General features: G+C 37.5%; 1 protein-coding gene across 2 annotated transcripts in view; it reads left to right on the forward strand.

Annotated features, from left to right (window-relative positions):
- ENPP1 (ectonucleotide pyrophosphatase/phosphodiesterase 1) overlaps window positions 1-27,513 on the forward strand; it is a 55,465-nt gene extending 27,952 nt beyond the window's left edge. For both annotated transcript variants that reach the window (XM_083830692.1, XM_083830693.1), the window contains 18 exons: window positions 702-821; window positions 1,904-2,013; window positions 3,222-3,287; window positions 3,597-3,669; window positions 5,222-5,330; window positions 6,032-6,163; window positions 7,673-7,704; window positions 8,645-8,772; window positions 9,847-9,916; window positions 12,726-12,813; window positions 15,858-16,033; window positions 16,582-16,633; window positions 19,440-19,594; window positions 21,657-21,792; window positions 22,789-22,869; window positions 23,734-23,866; window positions 24,592-24,748; window positions 25,619-27,513. In XM_083830692.1, coding sequence (XP_083686818.1) covers window positions 702-821; window positions 1,904-2,013; window positions 3,222-3,287; window positions 3,597-3,669; window positions 5,222-5,330; window positions 6,032-6,163; window positions 7,673-7,704; window positions 8,645-8,772; window positions 9,847-9,916; window positions 12,726-12,813; window positions 15,858-16,033; window positions 16,582-16,633; window positions 19,440-19,594; window positions 21,657-21,792; window positions 22,789-22,869; window positions 23,734-23,866; window positions 24,592-24,748; window positions 25,619-25,786 — 1,986 coding nt within the window. In that variant the 3' untranslated portion in view covers window positions 25,787-27,513. The remainder of the gene's footprint in view (window positions 1-701; window positions 822-1,903; window positions 2,014-3,221; window positions 3,288-3,596; window positions 3,670-5,221; window positions 5,331-6,031; window positions 6,164-7,672; window positions 7,705-8,644; window positions 8,773-9,846; window positions 9,917-12,725; window positions 12,814-15,857; window positions 16,034-16,581; window positions 16,634-19,439; window positions 19,595-21,656; window positions 21,793-22,788; window positions 22,870-23,733; window positions 23,867-24,591; window positions 24,749-25,618) is intronic.
- Window positions 27,514-27,971: the final 458 nt, after the last annotated feature.

The following is a 27,971-nucleotide window of genomic DNA, read 5'->3' on the forward strand; positions in this document are numbered from 1 at the left end:
CAGAGCCTTCTTAATTTCATGATGTGAGAAGTAAAATTGAATTAAATACTTGACGATCTGCATCTTCTTTCTTATCTTCCCAGTTTTTCACGACTGGCTTTTGGTAAATCAGCAGGAGTGCAGGAATGAGATTTTTAATTGTGTAATCCTGCCAAGTATCCATGTTTCAATATGCAGCTAGAGGTGTTAACCATGCTCTATGGCCACTTTAGAGTATCCCTAAACACCATGTAGAGCTTTGTCTCAGCTCCCCATTCTTGTGAAAATTAGCAGGCAGTTGTGTTCATGAAAGCCCCAATGGTGTTATTATCCCCTTTAATCTAAAAAGAAGTCAGTCTGTGTGAAAGAAGAGCACTCAGTCTTTTAAAGCTATCTAGCAGCTGGTGACTCGGAACTTCTTTAACTGTTTATAGAATGGTTTTCCCCAGCTGGAGCTTTCATCCATTGATACACAATTCTCCTTTGAAATGCTTCTAATTATTATTTTTAATCTCACTGCAAAGCATTTAAAAATTGTAAGGTAGGTTTTGGTAGCAATAACAGGTGATGCTGTTAAATTTGCGATTTGAGGTACTGGTGTAGTCTTGAGCTTGGAGTAGGGTCACATACAGATTACTCATTGAACATGTTTGTCTAACAAACGTATGTTTGTGTAGCCAGAAGGGTCATAACATTGCAACAAGGTGTCCTCTCAATTACAGGGACTGTATCCTGAATCTCATGGTATAATCGATAACAAGATGTATGACCTCAAAAGAAATGCATCCTTCACCCTTAGAAGTGAAGAGAAGTTTAATCCACAGTGGTACCAAGGACAGCCTGTAAGTATTATTGCACAGCTGAGAGCATTACAGCAGTATTTTGTCATATTATTTAACACCACTTGACTGCATAGTGATGTTAAAAAAGTTACAGAGGGTACTTCTAAGTCAGCCAAGAAGCGTTACTTACTCATCGTGATTCAAAATTGCTATACTAGAGCTGCAGAATTAGGAACAAAGCAGTGTAATATATTTTGTTGAACTTAATGAAATTTTCCCTAAAGAGAAAACTAGCTCAAAATAACTAGTAAAGACAGCAGATTTTCTTCTGTTCTTAATATCACGTGAGCTTGCAGTTAAGTTCTCTAAGGAAATTTTCAGACCAATTACAGTAATAAGCAGTAGTAAAGGTTTGCATTCTGCCCAAATTACTACTGAGTCTAAAGATACAGTTTTAAAAGAAAAGCTCTTAGTTTAATCATACTGCTATGACAAATGTGCTGAGACTGCCATCAAAACGAACTGGCATGGGAAAGTTTGGGTGAGAGTGGACATGAAGAACAGTGAAGGAGCAGATGTGACCTTTTAGTAATGTGTGGAGGACTGATACTTGAGGAGGAAAGAACACAAATGTAGACTTTGCAGGCCACAGAGAAGAAAGTGGTGCAGGAGTCTGGCAGGAAACCACGCTGAAAACAGAAAAATCTGTATATCATGGGATCTGCCTTAAAATCAGAAACATTGACCTAACTGTTGCTCCTGTATTTCAGAGTATGCATTGCTCCTTGGAACATTCCTGCTCTTTCTAGCTTACTCCATTGTTCTTGAGAAATTTCTGCTTCGTAGTACTCAGCTGTGGTTCCGCTATTGCATTATTGCTCCTAGCTGCAGAAGCTGGTAGCTCCTGCTTCTGTCCTGGCTCCCTGCAGTGTAGCAGTGGAAGGGGTATGGGTGTTTGCAATAGGGAATCAGGCTGGATGGTATATCGGGACTGCAGATAGCAGAGAGATGCAAAATTGACTGTCCTGAGTGCTCTGCTTAATGTTTTTAGTTTTTGATCTTTCTGAAAGGTGCAGAGATGGTGGGAGTGGTTCACAACTGAGTGAACTCCACTAATGAGAATGATTATTCTTGTCCTGCAGATCTGGCTAACAGCTATGTACCAAGGTCTGAAAGCTGCTACGTTCTTCTGGCCTGGCTCAGATGTAGCAATTGATGGGACCTTTCCAAATCTGTATGAAAAATACAATAGGTATGTGAAATCTTGTGTCTTGGATGAATATTTTACATTAACTATACTGATGGGACAGATCCCAGAGAAAGTATAAAACCTGTTATGCGTTTCTAAATAGTTGTACACCATATGAAAGAAGAGTAGGATCAAATTAACTTCCTTTCACTGCAGTGTAGATTCTTTGTCTAATGGTTTTGCCATTCTTCAGTAAACGTTTTACAGGAAATATGTGGAAAAAACAGCTTTAAGAGCAGCCAGCTTTGATGCTTTAGTGCTTTTCCATTTATATTTATACAAGTCATCTATGGGTGTGTTTAGAGTCATTCAATCCAAATCTCTCATAAAGTGAATGTATCAGGTCTTGACATAGTATTATCCCTGAAAACTAACATCGTATTCTTAAATCATTACTCGTAAATTGTTCCAGTGTCAAATTATTTTCATTGCAAATTTTCAAAATATTTCATATTAAGGCAGTGATATTTTAGTCAGTGATTGGTCTTCATTGCAATTAAGCATTTTTTGTCTAATGAAAATGCCACATAAATGTATTTATCACTATTTATTTAATAATTTCAAATCTCTTACAAGAAACAAGGCTTTTTATTTCTGTCTTCCTTGAATCAGTCTGTCTCCCTACACCTTAATATAGCATGGAAATCCTGATTCTTGACTTACTATCTATGCTTTTCTTTAGGGATTCATACATGTTCAGTTAAACTTGTGATAGGTAGCTGAATTACTAACTTTGTGGATGCCTCATAATGTTACAGGTCAACATGCTTATTGTTGGTCTGCTTCAGGTTGATGAGGATCTCCTTTGTGACATAGTATGAGAACTTGTATTCAAATTGTATAAACATAAACCCCCAAACCAAGACGTTTTCAAAACTTAATACAGGAAAGAAAACCTACACATGCTTTTGTACCTTAATATCAATTATTCTGTTTGTAAAATAAACACAAGAAATACTGAGAACTATATTATAATTTCATTGCAGTCAATGGGGAGAATATTGATGTAAGTAAGCTTTAGAATAGGACATCAACTCCTCAAGAATCACAGAAAATTAGCACAGAGAAACTTGTATTCTGTTAAATATCCATTAATAGCATCGAGTTGAATTCAAACTTCTCTGCTAATAAACACTGATTTTGTAATATGTGTGACTAAAGTTTTGTAGCTTTTGGAAATATTTAGTTGATCTAGTATTGTTTTGATACAGCTCAATCCCTTTTGAAGAAAGGGTGGTAACTATTCTTCGCTGGCTGCAGTTACCTGAAGATGAAAGGTAGGTATACAATTGCAAGCATGAGTTCTTGTTCCAGTGGTATTGCAATGAAATGTTTTGCAAATATGATTTCTATTTTAAACTATATTATATATTACTCTAGAAATGTTAAAATACTATTTGATGCACGCTTGTTTTTATGACTGAAAACTATTTTTACTGTTATGTTTCTCTATTTCCCTCTAATGTGCCCTGCTTCTGAATGATAGAGTTGTTTCCAATATTCCGTATCCATTGTTGAAATATAATCTCTTCAAACTGTCTCAACGTATATGTAAAATATTACATTTTTGGTACCGTTTGATATAGACCACACTTTTACACTCTGTATTTAGAAGAACCAGATTCCTCAGGCCATAAGTTTGGACCAGTAAGCAGTGGAGTAAGTAATTTATTTTTTTTCTTCTTTTAATTTGAACTTTAGCTCTGATTCTATAATAAACCTTTTATAAATCACATTAGATGAACCAAGAGTCTGTTCAGTATACTTATTAGAAAAAGATTTTTTGAATAGACAGCCTGTCCATAATTAACATCAATACAAAGCGTGCAGTAAACAGCCTATTTAGTAACTCTAATTTTTATTTTGCTTCAGTAACTTTAAAATTGCCATCTCTTGTATGTTGTTTTATCTGACCCATACAAACCTTTTATGCTGATTTTAGAACAAAACAAAAAAAGCAAAAACACACCACCAAAAGTTTGTACAGTTTCATCTTGTCAAGAACAGAGATTTTACCCATGATAGTCCAAATTTTGGTGGATAAGCATTCATGTTATGATTTTCATTCATTTTCCCCAGTCCCTGTGCAAAGTTCAGATGAATATTGGTCTTATCTCCCTGCAGTTAGATTTTATGTCTTCTTGGAAAGAGAGCGATAAAAGGGAAGCTCACTCTATCACACAGTTGTATAAGCTATTGTATAAGTTTTAGGGACTGGTTAATGTTGTAGTTTACAAGAGCACTAAGTAGCTTTATATTTTTACAAACAGAAGTGAAACATGCAAAGGAAAAAGCTCTCAGGAACTTTAAAAAATCCTCCTGCCTTGACTGGTCAGAAAGTTTGAGCATCAGCTAGGTATCTAACTGCAGTGGTGACAACAAGAAAAAGCTCTTGCTTTTTCAAAGGTGCTTTCAAGGACAGTTTGCTCCAGGGCCACTCACAATGGTAATTTGGAGGAAGATTGCCGCAGGCTTGGCTTCCTTTGTTCTCTTGAGTCCTCTGGTGTTCTGCCACCAGCGCTCTTACCCTAAGGCATTCCATATTGTCCTCGGTTATGCTCCTGGTAAAGTGACAAACATCCTTAATATCATACTTTAAAACCAGTCTTACTGTCTGTAATCTGATTTGTTCAAATGTTTTAAACTGAGAAAACACATAAAAATGTGTAGTTGTGTCTTAGTAAAGGTTGTGGCACAGAAAAAAAGTAGGACCAAGAGCTGTATAGTGTAGATACATCCAGTCTTCTGTAGATGGAGGTAGCTCTGAGCTGTGCAGGTGCTAGCCAGTCTCCAGGCTCTCTTTTCATTTAGTGTTACAGATGCACCTCTTGAGTCTGTTCTCAGTAGATGCAAAAAATATGTATCTAAAGGGTGCAGAACTGAGAGAAGTGGGAATAAAGGAAAAGCAGGTTTAGTGTGGTATTGAGAATGTTGTATTCTCCTGTCCTCACAGTTCCTCCTCTCATGTGAACTCTGTGTGCTCTCTGTTGTGCATTTGGGGGTTGCTGCACTGTTGGCTAGTTCCCCTGTGTCCTTTACCTATGTCTGGACTGCATCTAACCTTGAATGGTCTATAAGAAGAAATCCTTATTTACTACTAGCACGTACTGTTGCAGTTTAAACTTATTCACTCTCTCTAGCAGTATTTTTTAATTTATTTTTAATTAAAGTGATCAGTAGGCACTTTACATGCCTGCTTTTGTCCTTGCAGGTCATTTTGGCACTACAGAGAGTGGACAACATAGTTGGGATGCTGATGGATGGTCTCAAACAGATGAACTTGCATAAGTGCCTGAACATTATTTTTATATCAGATCATGGTAAATTTGATTTTGTAAAATGTATCAAAATTTTGAAGGGCTGTTTTTATAAAGTAGTATTCTGAGTTTATACTTGCATGTTTGTGGCAATGTTAAGGAACCTGCTAATATATACATAAACTTCTGTATTATGGGCATGGCATGAGAGATAATCAGTGTGGGTGAGAATTATACTATGAGTGTGGGGAAAAGAAGTGGAGAACATTGAGACGGATTAAATCATTTTCATGTTTTATTCCAAATTTCTCCTGTAATCATTACCAACTGATAAAAGAAATCAAAAGGAGAATTGAAAAAAAATATTCATTTTATTCTTTTAACTACACTACACAACAAGTCTATGAATTGCTGAAGTGAAAATCAAAGCCACATCTTCCTTTCAGTTATTAATTCTCTTATCCATTACTAAAAGGCTGTGAATGTGAAACTTCGGTTTATTTCTCTAATAGCTTTTCTATATTTTTATAATTATTTCTGTAATAAGTGAAAAGTTGTATCTTTTACCAATCTTTTTTTTTTTTTCCTGCTTTTGGAAGGTATCGGGCTAAGTGAATCTTTGGTCTGACCATGTCTTGGTGTTGCTGATAAAAAGACCTGAGATATTATATTTCTGATTTTTACAATTAACTTATGTATCTCATCAGCAAGGATACTCCACACTGATACTCACATATTTAAATAAAACTTATTTTCTTGTGCAGGAATGGAAGCAGGGAGCTGCAGGAAAACAGCATATCTGAGCACCTACCTGGATAATGTTCAAGATTTCATATTAGTACCTGGTCCTGCAGCTCGCCTTCGACCTAATAATGTTCCAGATGAGTATTTCTCTTGTATGTAGTTGCTAAACTAATTTCTGTTACTTTGTTGTACTGTTCTGTGCTTTCTGAGTACAATCTTAGGATATACATATTCTGTGTCAGCTAGGGACAAGCTGGGTAATAATTAAGGGGAAATACTGAGTAGTACACCCGTGCTTTTAAAGACCATTCACCTTTGCAGGTCTGAAAGTGTACATAAATTCTACAAATTGCTTATGTGGGATGCCTCAGAGTGACAACACGCACATGCTTTGCTTTGTGAAGGTCATTCCTTTGAATGTATCTTCAGTACTCAAGATAGACCCCAAAATCTCCCCTCATGTCTCACATTATTTCCTGATTTACCAGTTTATATAGAGTTGCTGTATTTCAGACTTAAAGAAATGTAAAAAATTTACCATCTTTTACATATCATTTTGAGTATTATATTTCATTGTTATTTAAAATAAAAGTTTTTTCTCCTAATAGCCTGACAACAAACCAGTTGAGTAAACTGCAAATAATCATAAAAGAAGTTTATCAACCTGAGTAAAGATCAACGAATGCTTACAGATCTTAAATTTCAATTCATTAAGCAGTCTCATTGTAGCAGAACACTTAATGCTGGCAGTTTTTAATTCATTTTAATGTTGAATACAAGTGCTTCCTTCACGCTTCATTGCTTTTTCTGTCTAGATAATTGTTTTCCAAGCCCATTAAAACTTGTATGCCTCAACCCCAATGACTTTAAGTTCTGTTTACTTGGTGCTATTCTAAACAATTTTAATGTTTCCTTTGGAAAGTGTGGGTTGCAGGTTCTCTTTGGACAAACAAGTTCAGGGAGAAGAAAAGCAGAGTATCTCCTGTTTTTGACACATGCACTATTTTCATGAAATATTGTATCTGTCTTTGTAGCACTGAGTATATCTGTGCAGGAATTATTAATGGTTCCCTTGCAAGCGTAATCCTTTATGTACTTCAGTCAGGCGCTGAATATCAGACTCAGGGCAGAGTAACTGTGTGAAATGTAATGGGCCTGTGTTATACAAAACGTCAAGTTAAATGATGTGATGTCCCCTTTTGGCTTGAGTCTAAGAATCTGAACCTTGGCTCGCTTGTTCTTGGCTTTTCTTTCTAAGGACGCTTGCCAGATAAAGCTGCCGTCCTGATTGTTCTATTTGTTTCTTTTTTCCTTAGAGTTTTATTAGGAAGTAGGAAAAATCCAGCTTCATTAGCACAGCATTTAGCTGCCTCTTTTGTGAAAGTGTACGTCTCAGATTATTTTTCTAACTGTAGCTAAAGTACTTGAAAAATTTAAAGCTGTAATTAAGCAAGGAAGGAGTGTCTCTGAACTAAAAGTTCATAGAAACAGTAACTTGACAGCTTAGTGAATGTTTTGCTCCGCAGAGCTTTCATTCTGGAAAAATGATTTCTGTGTCAGAAATATTTTGAAGTTAAATATATTACATAATGGGAATGCTTTCATTTTATATCTGATCTTTTTTAACTTAGGTGACTAATTCTTACATATGATTCTTCCAGTTAACTATGAAGGCATTGTCAGAAACCTCACAGTAAGTGTCGTTTTACCTGTTCTAGCTTAACTTCTACTTGGTATTTTATAGCATCAGCTATTTTCCAAGCTACTGAAATAGCATCTAGACTTTGAATCAGTGACCTTCCATATGCTGTAAAGTTAACAACAAAAAAAAGTAGTTCCTTGTAGGGAAAGGGAAGGGAAGGTCAAAGTTCAGTAAGGTGTCATTTGACTGTCTCTGGTTGTGCATTAACTAAGGTTTTGTTTTCATTTCTTTTCACTACCTCTTACATGCTGTATCATGTTGCTCTTCAAACTGCAGAACTTGTGTATCTGGACCATGCTGACTGAGGGCCAAATCAATGTAAAGCTTAGCTCCATTTCCTGGACAAGCATAAGATTAGCTTGCTCACACCCTTTTGATAAACAGCTTTGAGCTGGGATAGTGATACGTTTTTGTCAATTCCAACTTAAGGAATTTGTTTTTCTGCTCTATACTTCTAGACTTCTGTTCACATCCCTGCACCACTGAAAAATCTGTTTGTCCCTGTGTAACCAATCTAAAAAACCCTAGAGTGTCTGTGACTTCCAGTATTACAGAAATGTACAATTATTGCGCTGGATAGTCTCCTACCACTTGAAAATATCATAATGTTCATGTCTCTGTAGTTTTTATGAATTATAGGCAATACAGTTTGGTTCTGTACATCTGTAGCCTGTAAGGAAAAAAATAAGAAGAGTAAATGGTTTCTATAATCTCATATAAATATTCTTTTAATAATTAAAAAAAACCAGTTATTTTTTGCTCTAAGTATTAATATTTATGTGCCAGACCATATGACTCCAAACTTAAAGGAGTCCCTTAATAGAAGCTGTTGCAGATGCTTTGTAAGTGAAGTGCTTTGTAAGAACTGTGCATGAAATAAAGAAAATTGTGATGAAATTTACAATTTATATTTTAATTTGAAATATTTCAGTGCAGAGAACCAAATCAACCTTTCAAAGCTTATATGAAACACCTTCTGCCCAAGCGTTTCCATTATGCCAACAATGACCGGATTGAACCATTGCACTTTTATTTAAACTCCCAGTGGCAACTTGCTAGGTAAGTTGCAGTTTTCAGTACTTGGTTATACAGCAAAGAATTCGTTGTTTTCTCATAGCCTTTGTCTTCCAGATGCTTAGAGTCCAGTGACAGCTATTGGAGCCTGGAATTTTTGTTCTTGTTCTTGAATTTCTTGTTGCAAGGGATGCAGAAACCATGCTCTTCTCTGCAGTTTGTGCAGACTTAAGAAGGCTCAATTCTAAACTCACAGCTATGGATACTCCCCTGTTGAATATGCACGTAGCGGCAGGCTTTGTGACACAAATGTTAGAAACTAAGATCTCCTTTTTCTCAAGCACATCGTGCCATACTTCAGGAATTTCTGAAGTGAGTCATGAATGTTAAGCATGTGTATAACTGTTGTTGAATCAGTCTTGTGAGTGATCTACATTGAATTTACAGAACATGCTGTTGTTAGTAATTAGCTTACATGTTGCGACCAATGAAATTACAACCCCCAGAATAAGGGCACCTGCTGTAATAATGTAATTTTGAACACCTCTGTGATACTCCAGGGCTTGCATCACCAAAGAGGTTTTCAGCTCATGTATTCAATAAGTCTTGTTCTGTAAAACTGAAAACGTGCAAGTTTTGTAAATCAGATTTAGGTTACTGAAAATGAATGGATTTAAGTGATGTATGTGGACCTGACATATGTTGGAGACTTGTTTTTACTAGACTGTAAGATGCCGAGCTGAATGCTCTGAATTACATTACAATGTTTATTAAAAAAATCTTAAGAAAATACTTATATAGTATACTGTAAAGTTCTGTTTCTTAAATGCCAGTGAAGTGATAATCTCTTACCCTGAGAACAAATATTTTGTTCATGTGTCTTCTGATACTTGACTTTAAATAGACACTTGAGAATTCCAGAGGAATAAGATTTATGGAGAAAACTATCATTCTAATTTTAAAGGCATTCTTCTCCAGAGCTTGAAGAATTTCTATTCCCTATGGATAAGCCTCTGAAATCTTTAAATAGACAAGTAAACAATGCACCATGGAATGTATTCTAAGCTGATATGGTTTGTAAAGTATGAGTTATATAAATTGTGAATTTTTTTTTAATAGGAAACCATTTGAGATTAAAAGTTGCACAGGTGGATTCCATGGCTCTGATAATCGCTTCCCCAGTATGCAGGTGAGACTTGAAAACTTATGTTAGCTCTTACTTTTAGCACCTTCAGTTTATGAATGTTGTGGCTGTTAGGTGTTGGGATTATTATTATTTTACGACCTATGGTCATCTGCAATTAAAGAAATCAAACATTTCTTTGATTACTATTATGATGTGCTGGGTAACCCACACAAGGTGGGATTCTGTTGTTGTAAGTGTCGGGCAAATATGCAACAGGACTCGCCCCAGAGATTTGACTGTGCTGGTGAGAATATAAAGATGTTCCAAGTTTTATTGTTTTAACATTAAATGCAGGAAAAGAGAAAACTTATCTTTCCAAATCCTCAAATATAGGAATCATAGAGCATGAGATTTCAGATTGGATGGGACCTCAGGAGGTCTCTAGTTCTATCTCCAACTCAAAGCAGAGTCAGCTGTGAGATCAGACCAGATTACTCAGGACTTTATGCAACTGCATTTTGAAAACTGCCAAAGACAGAGAATGCACAACCTCTCTGGGCAGCTCCTTGGCCTCATGGTTTAAAAAAATAAATAAAAGGAAGAGGGTGGGGAGTTACTGTTGTCTCCCTGCCTCCTACCACGTACCCCTGGAGAGCATGGTGCTGCCAGCATCCCTTAGCCAGTCAGTTCCTCTGGTCTCTAAGGCTGGTCCATTCTCCATTTTCCACAGTAACTACCACCAGAAGTAACAGTCTTGAACTACAGTAAAGAAGAATGGATTTGATTATTAGAAAACTCCTTTTAAATCATTATAGAGTAGAACAGTTTGACCTGGAAGTCTATGGAGGTCCCACCAGAGGAATACTCTAAGAACTGTTCAGACACACATCTTGCAGAAATAATTATATTATTTTTGATTCTGTTTATTGCGTAAGTTGACCAAGTGGTCTCCCAACTCTATAATTCTGTTGTTTCATGATAGCCTAGGTAACACTGTTCTGAGGTAGCCCTGCTGTTAAGCGTGTCAGTCATGTTTAAATTGAGGACAGAGTCCCTAACATCTTCTCTTTAATAAGGAATGGAAAGGAAATATAGGGTATTAAACTTGAGAAACATGAAATCATATTCTCAGTCAGCTCCCTCTGATTTGGGCAAGTCAATTAACCTATTCTCTGCTTTGGTCTCTATCAACAAAACGAAAGGTGATAGTCTTTATTTCAAAAAAGTTATTTTCAGGATAAAATCTACTAACAGTTGTGAGTTAAACAGTGTTGTAAAAAGACCTATGTAGTCCCTGTAAAACATAGATTTTACTCTTAGAAGACTTATTTTACATTATGATAAATAGAAATATTTAGTGTTGACATCAACTTATTTTGTTAACTGTTAATCAAACCTGTATTAATTGTGTATCAGTTTATCCTTCCAGGCTTATTCTTCTTCCCTGATCTGACAACAGAAAATCTGTTGATTTTTCTATACCTAACCATGGGTTAAACCAACAGGGCCATGTGATGCCAAATGACAGCGTACTGTAGTCTCTCTGCTACAGTGTGACTGCATAAATTTTCTTAAGCAGTTTTACAATAAAGTCAAACTTCTTGCCAGACTTGGGATTGTCAGTTTATAGCATCCCTAATTGGTCTTTCTCATCCTGTTGTAGCTTACATCATACCAGCATAGATTTCATACTGTGTAATTGCCCAGGTCAACAGAAAGGAGGTAGCGTATTCCTGCCTCATCTAGTTGCGATTAGGCCTCTTGAGAACATTGTTAGGCCACAGATTTTGGTAGCAACAATTGCAGAATAACAGCTTGCATTATGCTAACATCTTAAAAAAGAAGTTAGAAATTTTAGCCTCTATTTTTGCCACACAGCTATGAAATGAGACAATTGCATTGTTTGCAAAGAGCTTTGAGATCTGCAGAATGCAAAGCATCCATTGCTCATTCAGTATATTTATGTGGCAGATGTGCACAAGCTGCTTTACTTAAAAACAAACAAACAAACAACCCTACCTGAATATCTCAGGGTAAGTTTAAAAACAATTATCTTGACAACAGTTGAATTCAAGCATTTGCTGCCTATGCTACCTTGCTCTTAGTCCTGCAGTGAACCCTGCTCTATCCTAGCGTAAGCTTTACGTGGCTGCAGAGCTAAATAGGTCTGGGAACTGAATCAGATGAAAAAGAGCCAGCAGAAAAAAAAATGTTTTGAAGTGACCGAGTTTCTGGATCAGGTTTGCTGTATGGCTATACAATTGCTTGTGCCAGCACAGCTCAGGAAGTGGTGCAAGAAGAAGAATAAACAGCTGCAAATGTGAGATAGAAGTCTAGGATCTCACAATTCCTTCATCTGTTTAGAACATTGATTCTAACAGATGTTTTTACAGACTTAAATTAAAAGTTTCCAAATTGTCTACAGATGTCCTGGTTTCGGCTAGAGTAGAGTTAATGGTGTTTAGCTGCCTGCTGGCTTAAACCACAACAGGGCATGAACAGCAATGGTTATTTTGGCTCAACATTTTCATTAAATCACTTAAATCATTTAGGAGAATAAGCTTAAGTTCTTGGAAAGCAGAGGAGAGCAAAGAACTTCATAAATGGATGAAGGAATCTTTTTAAAGGCAACGAGACAGAATTGGTTTTCCTACAACTCCTTTACTATTTTTTAAAATCATTGCTATATCTTTTCAAATATCTGATTACATGTGTTTTACTGGAATTATTTTTAAAGAAAAGGATGTTTTAACTTGATCCATACTATGTTGCTAAAGTAAAGATAAGTTTTTGGAAGAAAATGCTGAGTGTGAAGATATTTTCAGTTTCAAACTGTCTGAAAGAGAATTTCACTTTTCTCTGTGAACCCTAGGCTATCTTCATTGGTTTTGGACCAGGATTCAAGTTTCAAACTCAGGTTGATCCATTTGAAAACATTGAAGTATATAATTTAATGTGTGGTAAGTACAATCAATGGGGGTCTCCTTTGTTCATTAAAAACATAACAGCTTTTGGGTGTCAGAAATCTTCTTTTAATAATGAACTTTTTAAAGTCCTTAGAAAACTGTCCTTAAGATTTCATGCTGATTTTCATTAATTAAAAGCTGTTTTTTCTGAGAAAGATTCAGCTTCTAAATGACTGAGAACTATTCAGGCTGTGCAAGTTAGGCTGCTTGTATCTGTATTTTCCACCAGTCCCTGTGCGTGCCACTGGCTCACCAGTACTAAAACTGCCTACTTTACAATCTCCCTCTTGTCAAGAAGGCACCCTCCCTTTCTCTCTCCTATTTAATTAGAAGTTTAATTCAATATTAATCCCTCAGGTGACCTTACTCAGGCAGTGTAGTAATAGCAATCACAGTAACGGTTATGAGGATATGGGTTCAGCTGCCACGCAGCTCATTTCCAGAAAGCCTGAGTCATGTCCCCCCTGCCCCATCCAATTTTTCATGCACTTGAGCAATTTCTTGTGAGGTCTGTCATGTGTGTTCTTACTTGTTGTTTTCCTTTTCTATGTTTTCAATTTTAATTATTTGATTTAGATGTTTTTAATTCAGTTAACTGAATTTGAGATTTTCTTTTTGAAATTGACATATCTTCCTGAGTCATGTAACAGACTTTCTCCCTGATTCACCCATGTCTGTGTCACGTGTTCAATGTATGTATTGTATCTTTTAATACATGAATTTGGATGTTTCCCTGTCCATTCTCAGTGTCTAATATCACAGCTGTTTCAAATGCACTTTTTTTTGTCTTTTAATGGTCTGCAACTATATTGTTAGCTTGCAGTTCCATGGCTTTAGAGTCTTGCTCTAAAGCTCAGTCTCTTCATTTGCATAGCTGCAGTACTCAGGTTCCCCATTTCTTACACCTCTATGGTCTTCAGTGCACTGGAGAAGTGGGTTTTATTTCAGAAAATCAGACCTGGCTGCCCTCCTGCTTTTCCCCTTTCACATACAATGTGACTGTTATTTCCTGCTCTTGTGCCCGTTCTCCTTCGTTCTGTATTTCATGGTTTCTCCCAAAGCCCATTGCTAGTTTTTCTGCTTTCAGAGTTAATTTATTCCCCTCGAGGTCTTCACCTGTTTGCCATTATCTCCTGCCTCCTTCTCTTTCTTGCCAGGATCCATGCTTGCTCTAACACATGCTTCTGTGAGAGACAATATGTTGCCAAAGGGTTTGATCCAGAAAGCACTTAACGGGAACACTGCACGTGCTTGAGATCAGTGGCAATATTCAGGTATACCATATTTAAACCACATGTTTAAATTCTTTGCTGGAATAGGAAACAGAGGCCATTAGGAAGTGTGTATTGCATACCCTTGTATGTTTTGATGTCTTGTCATGTAGTGGTTGATTTCCTTGAACCTTCTTATATTCCCCCATTCCTTTCTGTATATGCCTCAGGGGAGGGGTAGAGTCCTTACTGGCATCTCATGGAAGCAAGTTCAGTGACAGATGAGACATCTTGTGTGTATTCCCTGAGATACAGATTTCTTCTATCCTGTACAGAAAGAGTTAGAAGCCAGCAACTTAACTTTTAGGTAGAAAATGATGACACGAGACAACTTCCTAAACCTTTTCCTTGCTAAGGGCTTTAGGTGTGGTTCTGGATGGCAAAAAGGCATCTTCTTTCCCTTGTCATTTGGGTTCCTAGGGTGCACCTTCTTCAAAGGGCAGCTAGAGAAAGAACGGTTCCAATTTATGCAGCACATCAGAGCTCAAATCATGAACACCAGATATGCACAACTGATTGTCTTGTCTGAATGAGGGAATTTCATCTCATGTTTTCCAAAGCGTTCGAACTGCTAGACTTGGGGGTTTCTCAGATATTGTGAGTTCCTGGATGCTCCAATTAAAATGATATGAAGATAAGAGCGCAATTTAGCTGTTGAACTGGGGATGTGAGTTCCAGGATTGATTCTGTGGTGTGGGTTATTATTATTTTTTTGTTGTTTTATTATTATTATTTATATATTGTTTTGTTTGAGATGTTCATTGGAGCAGGGACTGCTTTAGAAACCTTGATTTATTCTTCCCAAAGCAAAGCAGCTTATTCTGGAGGGAATGAGGTCATAACATGAATGGCACAGTGCAGGGAGAAATGTATTCAATTCCCACATGTAGGAAGGAAAGGTGAGCTCTGAACTCCTGTGCTCTAGGTGAGTGATCTAACCACTGAGCTTTTGGATACAAGGCTGTCTCATCATGTGCTGTACTTTGAAAACATACTAAACCTATGAAATAATATGAAGTAGATGGAGGAACAAAAAATCTACAAATCCTAGTGAGGATTAAACATGAAATGGGACTTGGTCTTTTCAGCTTTGCAAAACTGCCTGATGCGTCTCTGAGCACTGGTGTTAGGCAGCTTTTAGTTGGTTGAGTTTCTTTAACTGCAGATGTGGTTTTGCAATACAGACATTTTTTATGGTTAGACTCTGCTTTGGTTGGAATTTTGAAGCTTAACATTTTAGAGTTCAGTGCTAAGCAGAACCCATGTTCTATGCTGGTTATTCTACAGTTTTACACGTTAGTGATGTTTAACTGAAGTGTATGTACTTAATTTCCAGATAATTAAAAAACAAAGAAAAAACCCACCACCACCAAAAACAAAACAAAACAACAACAACAACAAAAAAACAGACTTATGCCCCAAAACTTAAATGTGTAGCCACAGGCTTTATGTGTTTGAGATTTCCATTCTGTCTTCTATTGCATGTTTGGATGCTGCAAGTTCACTTCCCTTTAGAAGTAATCCTCTGTTATTTTTTGTGCTTGTTCTGTCCTTGCAAGCAGACTAATACTATCCTGAACCCTAGCTGAGAATATATGTGCTTCCTTTTAAAGGGGTCATTACTTTCCCTTTCAGTTGTTCTGAATAGCAAGCAGTGCAGGATTATTGACTCACCCATACTTTTAATCACCCATAACTGTAATCACAATACAAGCAGCAGTGTGTTACAGTCTTTTTTTACATCCTGTTATTTGAATTGTTTTGTAGACTTGCTTGATTTGAAACCAGCCCCAAACAATGGAACCCATGGACAGCTAAACCATCTTTTAAGGAATCCCGTTTACATCCCTCAGCATCCCAAGGAAACAATCCATCCTTCTGAATGCTCTGTTGTGGGACAAAGAACCTTTCCAGTGAGCCTTGGCTGTTCCTGCAAGACAGTGGTATGTGCTGAAATGGTTGAAGTTGTGGAGGCAGATGTCTGTGGTGTATTCAGAGGGAGACTCTGGATTATGTATTTACCCTGTAGTTTTTCAGCTTGGGTTTTTTATCTGTTTTTTGATCTAGTCTCAGATCAAAATGAAATCTTGCCTGGGGCTAGTGGGTACTAGCCTGTATTTGCACGTTCATTTTTGCAGTTTTCTTATGTAAAGACACATTCAGCTATGAAGAGCCTGGAAAACACTGCAGAAGCAAGTTTTGATGGGGAAAGCATTCAGTTCTTGCTTCACTAAATTGTGTTGAAACTTTCTTTCTGTGACTATGTTGTGTCCTTGGGCTGTGTATTTCAAGGCTGTTGATTTGCCTGTGGCAAAAGCATGTTTCTGAATATTCTCCATAGCTCCTTTCCCGTAGATGTCAGTGAGTTCTGTACAGGGATAACTTGCAAGACAGAAGTATTAACATTTGTTATTTTAAGTGTAGCAGTACCTCATAATTTGCTTTGTGGAACACATAGGAGAATCTCAGTGTTTTTGCTTTATACTTACAGGGTTTGCCAGTAAGGGATTTTCAACAGCGTTTAAATCTCACTGAAACAGAAGGTAAGCACTTTAGCTAGTAGAATAGAATGATAACAAAAATGTAAGAATGATTAAAAAACATGAAATGTTTGATGTCTAAAGCCCTGAGCAAATCTCAGACATGTGGGATAAAAATTCTTTGAACTACTCTGGGGCTATAGTGATGTGTATATATTTGGGATTCAGATGCAGTCCTGCTGAACCATTTGTTCTTAAATAAATGTTTATTCTTGTACGTGTGTTTCTATGGCACATGTATTATCTGAATTTTCCAGCACTGAAGTAATGATCACTCCAGAAGGTAAAGCAAAGGTGTTGTATAGGGAAGTATCTGACAAGAATGTGACGCCAGCACACTTATAATGAAGCATGGAGTATTCATGTGATCTGGTTGTTACATGGGGTTAAGTCATTGCTTGTTGTGATTCTGCTGTGTTTCAAAACTATGGGCATACACATGCCAAGTTTGAGCTGCAGTTTGCAAGGTGGTAAATGTGCTCATGACTCATAAAACAAAATAGACTAGTTTGGGCATGAAGCAAGTAAGACAATAAATAAATAATGAAAATCAAGTTGAAATGGAATATACTAATACCTTGATACTAATACTTTAAAAAGTGAAATCAAGATAATTAGGTTGTCAGAAGGAGAAATAAGCTGATAGAGACCTTTGCCATGTGTTTGCTCATTAAACCTTGTTTCTTAAGCAAATAAACTCTGTATTTGGTGGCACCACACTGTACCTCACTAATAACTACTGGATTTGTATGCCAGCTACAGGCAGGCATACAGCAATACTTGCTGCTTATTCAGGACTAATTTAAGCCTTCTGTTGACTTGTGTAGTTTGCCCTGGCACAAAAAGCGGGCAGAGTTTTCTTGAGTCTTTTCCACTAACAACAGGGCATCTTCTTAAAATGTGTCCCAGAGCCTTTTAAAAATCTTTCTGTATTGTAACACCCATGAGAGCACACAGTGACATCCAGTTAGTAAGATACAGAAGTATGTGCTTTTCCTGTAGCAGGTAAGCAGTTTCACTAAAACAAGCTGTTAATGTGTAGGTAGAAGCCTGAGTGCTCTGCTGAATCTGGCTTTGAAGAAATATGCCAGGCACATAATCCATTTTAGTCCCATTTTTTTAAAATATAAACCTAAGGTGCTCAATCTACATTTCTGAAACAGTGGGGTCTGGGCTTGGATTATGAGTGAGACCTATGTTAGCACTCATCTTAATAGCAGCAATTTGCTTTTAAGCTGTATGAATTGTGCACTTATTAGTTATAAAAGGCATTATCACAGATAATGAAAACTTAGTAGCCAGACTAGGTGCTCCTTAAGCTTATTTAGAGTTTATTAATTACCTTTGCGTATTCTGGCTTTGATCACTATAACTTGACAGCCTGTGAGAACAATGAGGTATTAACTGCATATTCAGTTTTATGAAAAAAAAAACAACCTAAAATGTTTGCCTTTTCCTTCATGGACAGAGAAGTAAATGTCATAATCTTGACGTTCTTTGTGATGTGGAATTACAGTGAGAAAGAAAACTGCAGCATTAATTGAACGTTTTTTTTCCTCATTTAAAACAATTGCCTTGAAGTTGTAGATTTGTGCATGGCAGTGAACTACTTAACAGAAAATATCCTTTGAACCTTGATACCCTTCCTTATAATTCCAGACCTGTAACAATTGAAAATACTTCAATTTTCAGGAGCAAAGTAATATTTTTATCATTTAAGATAATTTCATAATATTCTAGCTTTGCTTAGTTTTTTATTTTACGTCAGAGAACTAGAAACTTGAAGAACTTATTTTTTGTTTGTTTCCAGTCAGCAAAATAGTCTTCAATGTTTTGATGAAATTTAAATCTATCTTGGGGGGGTGGGTGGGGAGAAGGACCTGAAAGTTTTTGCTGATGTCTTTTGACAGCAGCAGATGATTACAAGAGCATGTGTTTCTTATGACTTTCTTTAGTTACCTTTTTTTCTTTTTAAGATAAATTATATTGACTCTAAATAATTCTGTTGCTAACTCTGCTTTACTCTTCAGCTTATGTTTAATAACTTCTCCTCTTCTTATCGCACATACTGTCTTTCTGATACGGTTGTAAAGGAAAGTCTTCACTCGTCTGTTGGATGAGGTGGTTGGCCAATCGATATAAACAGGCAGTGTCTTAGGCAAGGATTTGTGCAATATCTTGCATAAGGCACTTGGAGATACTTATTTCCATATACAAACTTTCTAAAGAGGTGTGGTCCATGAGAGAGAGAAGCAAGCTTTTGTGGCTATCGCCGTCATTATAAAGCAAGTCCACATGCATCTGAAGATCTAACCAGTATTTCATTTAGATCTCTATATTTCATAGCCCTTTAAGTGTCACTTTTAGTATGACTTTGTGGGTTATGCTAAAGTAGTCCCTTTAGCAGCTTAGAAATCATGACAGTTTGTTTGTGTCCCATCTAAATGTTAAGTAAAAGCAGATCCCACATTATATATTTATATCAAAACACAAAGTCAACTAAGACTTAAATTTGCATCAGATTCATCTATTATTTTAAATGGCAAAATGTTTTAACTATACTGTAAAAGTGAACTTGGTATGTTTGAATTATGGATATTGGTGTTTTACTTTATACTGGCATTGTCAGTTTACTTATTGCCTTGTCACAGAAACTATGCCTTTGATACAAGAATTAATTTCTTTTACTCCATTACTGTGACTTCTCTGTTTGGTAATTAGAAACTAGGGCAAGTGTAGGTGTATAAGAGAGGAGGGTTCTCAAAAATCAGTATTGACTGAAACGTAACAAGCACTATTTCTGTTCTAGTTAAGAAGACAGAGAAACTTACTTTGCCCTATGGACGACCCAGAGTTCTGCAGAAGAGACATAATTACTGCCTACTTTACCATTACCGCTATGTAAATGCGTACAGCAAGGACTACAGGATGTCTTTGTGGAATGCGTATACCATTAACAAAGATGTAAGTAACTGAATAAAGGTTAAAGCAAATTTGAAAAGTAAAAAGCTTGAACATAAGTTATTCCTGAACACCTCTCATTTAGGTTGGAAGAGACTCTAAGATCATCTTATCCAACAGTTAGCTTAGCACTGCCAAGTCTACCCTTAAACCATGTCATGAAGCATAACATCTACGCATTTTTTGAAGGCTTCTAGGGATGGTGACTCAACTACTTCCCTAGGCAGCCTGTTCCAACAATTCACAACCCTTTCAGTGAATAAATTTTTCCTAATATCCTACCTAAACCTGCTCTGGTGCAACTTAAGGCCATTTCCTCTTGTCTTATCACTTGGTGCTTGGAAGAAGAGACTGATTCCCCACTTTGCTATTGCCTCCTTTAATGTAATTGTAAAAAGTACAATACGGTCTCCCCTGAGCCTCCTTTTCTCTAGGCTAAACAAACCCAGCTCCCTCACCTGCTCCTCATAAGACTTGTTCTCCAGACCCTTCACTAGCTTTTCTTGCCCATTTTTAGACACACTCCAGCACCTCAATTGTCCTTCTTGTAGTGAGGGGCCCAAAACTGAACACAGTACTCGAGGTGTAGCCTCACCAGAGTCAAGTACAGAGGGACAATTGCTTCCCTAGTCCTGGCCACGCTATTTCTGATACAGGCCAGGATGCTGTTGGCCTTCTTGGCCACCTGGGCACACTGCTGGCTCATATTCAGCCGACTATCAACCAGTACTCCGAGGTCCTTCTCGGCCAGGCAGCTTTCCAACCACTCATCTCCCAGCCTGTAGCTCTGCTTGGGGTTGTTGTGCCCCAGGTGCAGGACCTGGCACTTGGCCTTGTTGAACTTCATACAGTTGGCCTCAGCCCATCGGTCCAGCCTATCCAGATCCTCCTGCAGAGCCTTCCTACCCTCAAGCAGATCAACACACACACACCTAACTTGGTGTCATCTGCAAACTTACTGAGGGTGCATTTGATCCCCTCATCCAGATCATTGATAAAGATACTGAAGAGAAGTGGCCTCAGTACTGAGTCCAAATATATGTGAGATATAAAAAGGCATTTTGTATGATCTTCTATTTACTTTCCTATATTAGTAAGGATTGGCTTTGATTCCTTCCTGTTCCTCAGCATGAGCTGCGGTTTTTGCCTTGTGGAGAGAGCAGATCCACCAGGAAGTGTGGAGACCGTTGCCAGTGGTACTGAGGCCCTATGAGTCTACGGCTTGGCAACACAGGTCCACTATAGCAGTTTGGCAGGGCTATCCTTTAAGTCTTTAAGCGGTGCTCATAGTGCTGTAGGAGCCTTTTGAAAAGATAATCTTTGTACTATCTACAACCATTCATGCCCTAATCCAATCTTTCCATCAGAAGATCATCCTGAGTCGGGGGGGGGGGGAAGTCGGTGGAGATAAATCTGGCCTTTGCTGTCCTCGGCCCTATGCTAAAATGTTCATATACATGCAGATCACTGATCTCAAGAACGAAAGTTTTTCAGGTTGTTTTTCCAAGTTGGAGAAGATGTAGAAGCCAAGTCATTCTTGAATTAGGACTGTAGAAGATGCTTTTTGGTTCAATTATCTGGGCCTCATAGATTTTAAATAATGACTACTACAAGTAAATCAAACTAATCTCTGTCAAGGTTGGCTTGATCTTCAATCTATCGAGAGTTTGGTGGCCTGAAGCAACCATTTACTGTAGCAAGTGGCCATGTGGGGAGAGATGACTAACAGCACATCTGGCTGCCTCTGATTCTTAGCCTGAATGGGCAAATACATTCACACCAGATCAAGTTATCTTTAATAGGGACCTCTGACTTTTCATTTGGAAAAAGTTACTGTCAACTAGAAATCTGCAGTTCTGTTCAATCTATTTACAAAATATATGTAGCAGATGGGAGGGCTTGTTTTTCACTGGTGAAACAGGGATACCAGTTGAATCTTAAGTCTCTTCACTACCACTGAAGGCAACTGTTGCTAAGTATTCAGAGTTCTTCAATCCCCCACCCTGTGACATTATTGTAAGTCAGCTGTCCATTTTACCAGTGATACTTTCTTCTTGTTCAACAGGACAAACGGCTTTCTGCTACAGAAGGTATCTCCAGCTGTTTACACAAGGATGTTCGTATTCCTTTTAATCATAACCAGACATGTTCGTTTTACAACCATCATCCTCAGCTATCTTATGGATTCCTTTCTCCTCCAAGTAAATACATTGCCTTCATTGTTTACAGTATATGAGATTTAAATAATTTGTAATGCAGTAGCTATATTCTTTTATAAATGTTACTGATTGATTAATCAGAGTTTGAAGCAGTAGTTGCTGAATTATTGCAATTCTTTTTAGCATATGAGAAAGAAAAACATTGCAGGTGCTTCAGCAGTTGGTGGGTTGTCCAAGGTCATTTACTACTTCCTGAAAGCTTCTGAGCTTGTCAAGTTTCTAACATGGCATCTCACGGAAGAAACTGGAAGGAATGTATAAAACATGAGTCAAGTCTGGCAAACTAAAAAACTGCAAATTCGCGTTGTGTGACAGGAATTAGTTGGAACTACCCAAAGTAAAATTGAGCCATTTGTCCTTAAGTGAAAAACTGCCATGCTAAGTTTATTTTATACTTGAAATATACTCTTACATGCCCTATGTGGTCTTTAGTAAAGGGATTTAGTATTTGGTCTGAAAAGTTATGCTCTTGCTCTCGATGCATATTACAAAAATATTCGTCTGTTTACAAATGGTTACGTTGTATGTGAACTGTTGTTGATGTGATCTGGAAGTATTCTACATCCATTTTACTGCATAAAGTATTGAGTAGTAGGTTATTTTAACATCCACATCAAGTGTAACTTCCAAAGTCAAACAGAGCTCCTATTTTTGTGCCGAAATTCTGTAGGCAGAACAAGTTGGTCTGACATTCATGGGGTGAATTTTATACCCTTCCCCTCAGTTCAAAAACCTGTTCTGATATTCTAAAATGTTAAAATATGTGTCCACTGTGACAAGTGCAATTAGTATTGCTGCTAAGATTATTTTATTTTTGGAACTGGAAACTTCAGCATGTACTGAAGTTACCACTGAGACCCACATCAACTTTGAGAAGTGAAGTTAGGTCAGCTCCACATTAACATCATTACATTAATCTTTAAAGTTGTGTGCTTTTAAAGTAACAAATCCAAGTAATTAATTCCTTTTTGATTTTAGATTTGATGACAGATGCAAGCAAACCTCACTATGATGCCTTGCTTACCAGCAACATTGTGCCAATGTATCCTGCATTTAAAGGTATATATTTGTGCATTTGAATGCAAGACTCCTGATATCTTGCTTGCTTCCAAACCATTCAAAAGATCCCTGATACAGCTGTCTCTGTGAAATAAGAGCTGCCCAGACTGTGGACTTCTTATATTGGTGAAAATTTCCTTGAAGTAGGCTTGTCACCTGTGGGACAAAGACCTACCATTGTGAGCTTAGGATTCCTAATCAACTGGCTAGTTGCACAGGATTGTAGTATAGATGTCTCCATTTAATGCCTGATATTTTTGCTTGCATTTCCCTACCAATCTAAACAAGGTTTTATACAGTGTCTTCTAGAGAACCTAGATGCCAGTTGTATAGTTATGTGAGTTAAATTCACTTCTATTTTAGGAACATCTCCTAATCTCAGATGACTTTCCTGGCAGAAATTTAGGGTCTCAATCACTAAGGAAACAGGAAAATAATCAAATCTCTAGCAGAAAAGATATGAAGACCTGGGTGTTCCTAGATGAGACTGGACACAAGGCAGTCAGCTAAGGGAGATTAAGCACATTCCTGGTGAAAAGAATAAGAAGTATGGCACTTCCTTTGGACAAAAGAGGTGTCCTTTTTTTGTAATGGAGCAGTAGTTCTCTCTTAAATTGAATTAAAAATATAGAAGTAAGGAGACGTTGCATGTACATCTAAACTGAAAACATGCACATGAAATAGAGATGTGGGTGTACATGCTAGCCATGATAGATGTAGCCTTTGTAAACTCTGAACACCTGTATAATTTGCTATTTTCCTAGCTTACCATGCCTGCCTGTACTCTACTGAAAACTCTGCACAGTTATATTAACATCTCCTACCTTGGAGATGATGCTTACCACTTCAACTGCTGTGTTTCAGTGTTATGGAACTACTTCCATCAATACCTGCTGCCTGAATATGCTGCAGCCAGAAATGGTGTCAATGTAGTCAGTGGTCCTGTGTTTGATTATGACTTTGATGGACTGTATGATACCCCAGAAAAGGTGAAAAGGTGAGAATCTTTTGCATTGTAATCCTTTGCTTCTCTACTCCATTAGAAGTCACAAAGTAATTATGATCCTTGTTAGCCAGGAAGGCATCTTGCTGAGATGGACCCTTGTCAGGTTATGACAGTTCAGAGAGAGGCAGTAAAATGGCTCTAAACAGACAGAGCTGTGTAAAGCTCAGAAGTAAACAACAAGCACATAGAAAATGCATGCTAGAAATGTGTCATCCTAAAACCTGACAGTGAAGCATAAGAGAAGCTGTTGCATGTGGAATAATGTCTGTTAGCCTGAAAACTTATGCCATTGCCTCTAGGAGCGGATGAGGCAGGGTCTTATCTCTAGTATTGTGGTTGATATTCCTGAGTCTATGTATCTGGCAGTATTCCACTACTAAGTTGTCAGCACAAATGTAGTAGTTGGTCCCAGCTAGCAAAATTGGTTTAAGATAGAGGACAGATGGTAAATTCCTGCACCTTTTTATGATAAATCAGTTCTTAGTTGTTACACCTCATCAAGCTCATTATTTGGATCAGCCTACAAGCCAAACTTGATATCTGGAATATACTGTCAACTTTGATTGCAGATGAATTTGCCTTCCAGGACTAGGCTTTCTTTCAATTAAACACATGGATTGGTAAAGTCATTATGCCAGAATATAGCTGATTATTGCCATTTGTTCTTTGCACAAGTGTGATTTGGTAGATTTACTGAAAGATCTTATGCATTTCAGACACCGTGGTAACTCAGAAGTTCCTGTTCCAAGTCATTTCTTCATTATGCTGACTAGTTGTAAAAATACTTCTGAAACTCCTCTGGAATGTGAAGGGTCTCTAGATGCCTTGTCTTTCATTTTGCCTCACAGAGAAGACAACAGTGAAAGCTGCACAGTAAGTAGGCTGTTTAGTCCCCATACACATCAGAAGCGAGGCTTGAACATGTTTTGCTTGAATATCAGTGATTAGCTAATTAAAGACTGTAAAAACCCTGAGGTCTATCATGATCATCCCAGGAGGGAAGACATTTTTGTAAACAGAATTATGTTAAAATGTGTATATATGCTTAAACGTGAAAATAGGCATTTTCTGTTCAAAGACCAAGACTTTTAGCTAGTGGAGTAGTGAGAATGTGTTGAGAGAATTGGTGTGATGAATACATAACTTTCTGTAGCAGTAGTATCTAGTCATAATATCTGAGAAGGCTGAAGAGCTTCTAGGAGAAGGTTTCATCCACAAAGAAGGTTCAGTTGTAGATCAAATGCATACCCAAAAGGAGAAGACATAGATAGTCTTGAACAGCATTGGCTGCTTCTAGTTCAGGTGCCTTGGCATTATGATGGGAATCCACATAGCTATTCTCCATATAAACCAGAACAAAGCATGTGAAGCGTGCTGACCTGTCCTACAGAGATTTACACAAGTCACTCCCCAAGTCAAATACAGTTCTCAGCAGCAGCTTTATGATAGAGATGGTGGATAGATGTTGGACTTCACCAGACACTCCTCACTATCACCAGCTTTCAGCTGGTGCAGATTCTCGTTCTGTGTACTTGAGGATGTTAACAGCAAGTACTAAATTCAGTCAAGCTTATTATAACTATTTGTAGAAGCCAGTGCTTTCTATTTGTTAAATGCTTGCCACCAGTGACTGCGTTTTGCCCTTATAAAACATTAAAATGTCTTTTTTATTCCCTGACATATGTTTAGTCAATTAGTAAATTACATTTTACAAACCCTGTTTTTCTTCCTCTTTCCCAATAGGATGGCAAGTCTGAGTCTTTGTGGGTTGAAGAGAGAATGAAGTTTCACACAGCTCGGGTCAGAGATATAGAATTACTTACAGGACTCAGCTTCTATCAAGACAGAAAACAGCCAGTATCTGAGATTTTACAGTTAAAAACATATTTACCAACTTTTGAAACAGTCTGATTTTTCCTATGGAATGTTGTTGTCCATTTCACAACTGATTTGTAAATAGACTGTTTTTAATTAATGATTTTTTTTTTTAAATAAGCTGGAACATTTATTGAGATCTCTTGACCAAAATGCCAGTAGGGAGGAGAGTGGGTGCCATATTTGTATCTCAGGGACTCCTGATGGACTATGTATATAACACAGGACGGCAGCTCCTGTCATTCCCACTTGAATGTGGTAAACCACGTCCATTATTAAATGTTATTGGCATTTGATCATCATAGTCTGAGAAACAAACAAAAAAAAATATCTTTTACATGCACTGGAGAAGAAGAAATTTATGAGGTATGGGTTATGATCAATATTCTACTCTAAAAATAGAGATAATTAGCAAATATCTTACAGTTTGGGGGAAATAACTGTGTTCTTGACCATTGAAATACAAACAGCAGCACCTTTCTACTCCAGTTTTCCTTGAAGCATGAATTGCATTCTGAGCGTTGGGTCTCATAAAATAATGCAGCATTATGGTGCAAGAACCTATATTGAGGTTAGCAGTAAGACTGACGCGTTAAACTTCCTCAGCAAGGAATAGGCTCCTAGGTAGTTTTGATAGCAGTGAAGTGTTGGTATGTTGCTGCCCTCTAGTGTCTCCAACACTGAGGGAGAGTTTGATGCATATTTTACATGTTGCATATGCGTCCTCAGAATTATTTTGAATATGATGTATCAAGTCACCTACAAATTAGGAAAAAAAAAATAATCAGAAAGATGCCTGACCTCTCAGAAATAATTTTTCACCAAATATAAGTTTAATTTGAAGTAAAATAGTTTTTTTCTTAAAGCAAAGATGCCTTTTTAGATTTGGTGCATGATTACGTCATTTGTGGTTTTGAAATTCTTTTTTTTTCCTCCAAGAAAAGGTAATTTTGCACTAAGATTGTTGCCTTAAAATGGTAATATGATCTTCTTTAATCGCACAGGTTTTACTTCTCATCACTACAGTAAATGCTCACAGGCAGTTCAGTTGTCCATTGGCAGCAAACAGTCAGATCTTAGCTACATTTTTAGCTGTCTCTTTAGTGCTACATCATCCAGCTCACATAAGTTACCTATCTTGAACGCAGACAGTGCTAGATGCAAATCCTGAAGAAGCATGTCATGAGCTTTCTTGGAAGCTCTCAGGTCACACGCACAGCTGCTACAGGCACTCAGGAGTGTAGAAACTCCCTCCTTTTCTAGACTCTCGCCTTTGTAATTCTCCCACTCTCTCTAAAACTGATGAGCCAAAATTGCCTCTGTTATGTATAAAGTTTGGCGTAGTCAATTACACATTTGTTCTTCTCATTTTAAAAGAAAGAAAATACATCACACACAAGTATTTTAGAAGACTGAAGAGTCTGTGACTGAGCAGAGAGAGGCATTTGACCTTACAGTTTGGTCAGGGCATGGTGGAGGCTGGATTCAAAGCCTGCTGAAGTCAATAGAAGCTTTCCCATTAACTTCAGTTTGAGTGGGCTGACGTCCTGGGACATTTTTTTCCTTTACCTAAGTGTATTTTCTTGACCTTCTGTTACAAGCATGTTTTTTTTTTTTTCCTAAAGTAGTTTCACTGTGTGAAATTTAAATGTGTTGTAGCAACCTCACATGACGACATGACTGTGACAGCATTATTCAGTGTAACTGCTTTGTAACGTTGCCTGTGACCAATAAAAACATCGGATGATGTATGCTGTTCTTGACCCTTTTTTGTACCAAATGCTACTGACTAGCTGAATACTAGTACACATACATAGCACTCTGTAACTCTTCTAAGCTGCAGTAGTTATTGACCGATGCCTGATTTCAGGCAAGAGGTGGTGAGAAGTTCCATATAAATCTCATTTATCAAGGTTGGTTTTGATTCAGATTGGCATGGAATAAAGCTCCAATATAAAATAATCTCAATGAAATACACCAATAAATCAGTAAATTTGGGAGATAAACCTATCTCCTCTTGGGACAAAATATTCTTACATCTGGTAGAACCGGTATCATCTCCTGAATGCAAATGACAGGGATGTTAACGCCTTCAGAAAGTGAAGCAATGCCAATTTCAATTGAGAGGCAGCACGGCCAGCCTAGCTCCTGGGTAAAGATGGAACAGGATGGACTTTAGGGAGCAGCTGACTTCTGGTTTGACCTAGGGAAGATTTTGGAT

The sequence above is a fragment of the Anser anser genome (assembly GCF_964211835.1).
Source record: "Anser anser genome assembly, chromosome: 3".
Classification (NCBI taxonomy): Eukaryota; Metazoa; Chordata; class Aves; order Anseriformes; family Anatidae; genus Anser; species Anser anser.